The 4789-nt window shown below is 45.4% G+C and overlaps 1 protein-coding gene across 1 annotated transcript; it reads right to left on the bottom strand.

Annotated features, from left to right (window-relative positions):
- Positions 1–227: 227 nt before the first annotated feature.
- PTGES2 (prostaglandin E synthase 2) lies at positions 228–3872 on the bottom strand (the record flags this gene model as incomplete). The annotated part of the gene is made up of 6 exons (XM_010190777.1): positions 228–443; positions 1171–1288; positions 1405–1605; positions 2150–2302; positions 2935–2990; positions 3645–3872. Coding segments are annotated over 6 exons (885 nt in total), but the record flags the coding sequence as incomplete, so codon positions are not given.
- Between the last annotated feature and the right edge of the window lie 917 nt (positions 3873–4789).

The raw sequence follows: 4789 nt of genomic DNA, 5'->3' as shown, positions 1-4789 counted from the left end.
AGTAGCCTGCTCTGAGAATGACTCTCACCTAAAAGATGCCTTTTTGCTGCATTCTTCAGTTCAGAGCTTCTCCTTTCCAGCAGCATCCAAGATTCCTTCCTTTTACCTGTCCCCATCCTTCCAGATATCGTGTTCAAACCCAGCTGGATCCCCCTTCTGCTCACTGAGACATGATATTCTAAAGGGGACAGCCTCTGTGCCTGCATTCCAGCCCATTAGGTGTAACCAGTCCATTCAGCTCTTAAAAAATAAATGCCATTCCTTCTGAAGTTTTTTACCATGCAAGTACTTCAGGAAGCCAGCGGCAGCCGCCATCAGACAGCAGCTCCAGCTTTTTGAATGACTTCTTCCATGCGCTGGTACCAAGGCTGAATCTTGGTGTGGACCATCATGTCATCAAAGGCTTCCAGCCCTTCCATGACTCGGAGGACCCCGTACACTGCCTGCGCCAGAGCACAAAGAGTAGAACAACGCTGAGAAAGACAGCAGTGGAGAATGGCTTAGGGTACCAACGAGTGTCTGCACAGCCCAGCCAGTCAGGCTCATTCCCTGTCCTGCCATCCTCGGATTAGCAAGGAAGACTGGACTGTGTAAGGGTAGTTACGAATATGCATGTTTTTCCATGTCAAAACAGTAAGGAGAGATCAGGATCTATACGCAAATATAGGGAAAAAGTTAGTCCCATCTCTGCATCAAGCCCTGGTGTGAAATGCTTCACTTGCATTCCAAGAACTGCTGCTGCAGGGGGTGAATCCTGCTCCATGCTGCACTGCTGCCTGCAAAGGAAACTCCAGCAGCTCTGAACATAATAAAACCTCTGCAGATGTGAAGCTTTATTCCCCAGCATTCACGAGCCAAAGCAGTGTTCTGGCTTGTAACCTGCTTTTCTCATGCTTCCACATGATCAGCAACATCCACCAGCAGATGAGAACCCCAGGTTCCATCTTAGGAAACATTTCTCTGGAGCAAAACAACAAACACCGTCCTATGCAACACAAATATTTCTAAGTCCCCTTCATGTGCAATCTGTACAACTGCACAAAGGACATTGACAATGTATCTCGGATAACTCACTTGCTCTGTCTAGATCAGCATTAACCACTTCACATGGATAAGCAACTGAGTAATTTGTAACACACCTAACAATAAACACAGGAATTAACTCCTTACCAAGTCAGCAAGGTTCGGCTGGTTTCCACCCATGAACAGTCGGTGTTTGCCGATAGCTTTTACCCACTCATTAACTGCTTCATACAAGTCTTCTCGGACATTATCTTGGAGGTGGTGCCTGGATAAAGAGAAGAAGCAGTTTGAAGACCCTTTGAACACCCTTTGACATCCAGGGTTCACAGTTAAGGTTAAGGAGCTATTCCTCTTGTGTGTTTGGTGCTCAGTGGTACCAACCTTTTCTTCAGCCTCTTGCTAACAAAGAACATGGCAACAGCCCCCAGGTACTTGGCAAAGAAACCTTCCATGGTGCCAAACTTCCCCTCACGGACAATGTAATCAAAAGACGCCAAAGCTTCTTTGGGGGTACGGTAAACATTGGGGGAGATGAGGTGAACAAGCCAATCGTCTGCCCATTTTCTCCACTTCATTTCTTCCCTGCAAGTATTCAAAAGAGACTTTTCAGTGAATGAGGTACAGATTGCAGGGCTACAGGAGACAGGCAGAATAACAGTGGCATTAGCCAGAGGTTCTGCCAAGGACAAATGTGTCAAAAAATCCTGCCCAGCCTTGTGCTCTGGTGACCTCCCTGAAATGCACTCAGGATCGTTGTCTTTGGCAAGGCTCCTCCAATCTCAAATTAAAATTAAGTCAGAGCATTAATTTCCCTCCCAACATGAGAACTAAAGCAGAAAGGGAAAAGAGCATCCCTTTGCATTCCCCTGTGACTTAATGGAAAGACCAAGAAGAAAATTGGAGGCATCTGAAGGCTAGCATGACCATTAAGGTGGCTACTAGGCCATCTAACAGCACTGGTTCAAGTTATCTAAGACAGCAAAGCCACCCTAATTACCAAGGCTTTAAACACTAAGGGAGGTATGACAGGATTTGCCAGCACCAGTGGATAACTACAACATCCCTGAGTACATCTGGCAGAGGCTGTGACCCTACCTGTAGAGCCCAGAAACTGAAGAGCACTTACACTCTCACTTCTTTGGCAGGATAGACTCGCTTTGTCTCCTTCTCATCCAGCATGAGCCAGTATTTATTCCCATACTCAAATACCTCCTTGCCTTGCTCAGTCACAGTTTTCATAGGAGGATAAAAGGACACGATCTCTTCCAAGCTATTCCTCCTGTGGACAGAAACACAGTTAGCACCTGATCTGGCTGCAACAAAAAAAGAGCAAGAACAAAGGACAGATTGAAAAATATCCACCTTAAAATGTATTATTCTAAAAATAAGTGCACAAGGTTCCAAATTCTATTTGAAATATATTTTGAAAAGAGACTGGAACAGCTACTTGCAAATAACTATTATTAGTGTACATACTTTTCTCTGTGTCAGAACAGCAATTCTGCAGGCATAAAACCACCTATTGCTCTCAAGTGCTTTGTAGCATGGACCTAAAGGACGGGCCACAGGCACAGCAATTTCATTTCATTCTAGATGTTGTAGCTGGCTAATTATTTAAGCTTAGTTCCAGGACTAACACTAACCCATTTTTAAGGGGGTTTTGTGCAAATAGAATCTCACAGGTGAGAAAGAGCAGCTCTGAAAGGTAAAAGCTTTACTTCACCGTGCACACATCACAACACACACAGGCACTGTTCACACCACCACAGCCAGGGTCAGGGCTGCTGGGCCAAACGCCCAGAGCTTCAGAGATGAAAGACAGCAAGATACTTATGACCATCTCTGAGAGAGCCTTCTCAATCCCTAGGGCCATTCACATTCAACTCTTCTTCCAGCATCCTGTTTTCTTACTTGGAAACAAGATAGGTCTTTATTGCACTGATGATCACTGAAGAGTCATTCAATTGCTGAAAAACAGAATTAAACCAAACTTTTAGAAGAGATTGGTGAAATGGAAAAGGACATTCTTCAAAACATTTTCCCCTGCATGTTGAGGCTCCAAGTTAGCGTTGCAGTGCTTTTCCTGCTGTGCCCACAGGAGTCCCTGCACATCTACACTCAGATCTCTTCTGTGACTGTCTCAGAGTATCACTTCAAATTTGGCTTTCCTTCTGACAGCAGAGGACCTGAGGGCCAGGTGCACGTGCAATGCTGTGGGGTTTGGATTTAGGCTCTTGGCAGTGGAGGAGGAAAGCAATGCTAACATAAGAAAAAAGTCAAGTTGAATCTTCAGTATTCTTGAGATCTCATTCTTTTCCCACAAGATGTAAGCAGTTCCTCTCTGTGTTGGTACAAATTACTTGTCCTGCATAAGGGCTGATAGAAGCTAGATAATCACTGGGTTACAGAAAGACTACAAAAATAACATGCCCTGGAAGAAAGACCAACAAAAAACTCTATTAAGGCCAAGGCATGTGAGACCATGAGGCAAGAAGCAAATCTTAGGGTCTTGACAGAATAAAAGATGATTTAAAGATTACACTGCATGTGATAAACAACAGAGACAAGACTCCAAACCGCTGCTTGTGGGGAAATGAAGCTTTCAGCACAGTAAGACTTACCAGAGGGCTTCCAGCATTGGCTAGCAGGATAGGCACCTTTCTGTAGGAAGAGAATTTGATCTCTTTCCTCATTATTGGGTTCACTTCCACAATTTCATAGGGCAGTCCATGATAATCAAGAAAAGCTCGGACTTTGCTGCAGAAGGGACACGTTTTATACTGGTAGAGAGTGAGCTGCAGGCTCCCTGCAGGCAGCTGGGAAAGGAAAAGACCAGAAGCTTCTATTTTCTACTAAAAATATAAGTATTACCTTCATTCCACCCTTATTTTTGTCATTAAGTCACAGTCATTGACATTCAGTTGCAACACCTGATCATCAAAATATCTTGGCTAACAGATGCTTGCTTCAAATGGCATCACAAATATTTGCCTTCTATAGAGAGCAATTACCTATTTTTCTAAACTTCTATTTAATCTGCTGAAAACTCCTACTCACAGCCAGAAAAAAAGTGAAATCCAGATGGCTTACCCCTCTACATACAATTCTGAAACTAAAAAACACAACCATATTTTAATCACCTTTAAATCAAAACCCAAATAAGTTTTTCAACTCATCTTCCCCCCGGTAACCTCTGGGTGGGGAGAGCAGAGGTCACTGATGATTTTAGGCATACACCTGCCCAGATTTAGATTCCTGGATTTAACCAACCTGAGCACAACTGAGACAAGGCAGGGAGAACCAGAGGCAGCAAGAACAGTGAGGCCTCAGGTGAGAGATGCTCACCAACACAGTCATTACCCACACATCATAAACACACGCAGCCACCTCACTTCTCATTTGCCATTTATTGGGTTACAGAACCCTCCGTGGGTGCTGGGAAAAAGCCACAACTCTAACAGACAACGCTGCTCCACATCCCCAGCAAGCTTTTGCTTTCTGACAGCCGTTCCTTACGGCTCCTCAGGGACAGTGCGGCCAGGGCCTCCTTTACACTATTTTAAGCGCTTTTCCTCACTGAAACCGGAGCAAAAGCAGCCGCTTAGTCTGGCAGAACCCACTCCGAGCCCTCCCTGAAGCTTTGCCTCCAGAGGCTCGTGGCCGTGTCAGGGCCCGAGGGCTCAGGACGGGCAGGCGTCTGGGGACAGAAGCGGCAGAAGTCGCGGGTGACGGCCCGGAGGGGAGGAGCGGGGCCCGGTTACCTCAG

This window comes from Mesitornis unicolor, unplaced genomic scaffold (genome assembly GCF_000695765.1).
Source record: "Mesitornis unicolor isolate BGI_N332 unplaced genomic scaffold, ASM69576v1 scaffold3118, whole genome shotgun sequence".
Lineage (NCBI taxonomy): Eukaryota > Metazoa > Chordata > Aves > Mesitornithiformes > Mesitornithidae > Mesitornis > Mesitornis unicolor.
This window is presented reverse-complemented; position numbering and strand designations above follow the sequence as displayed.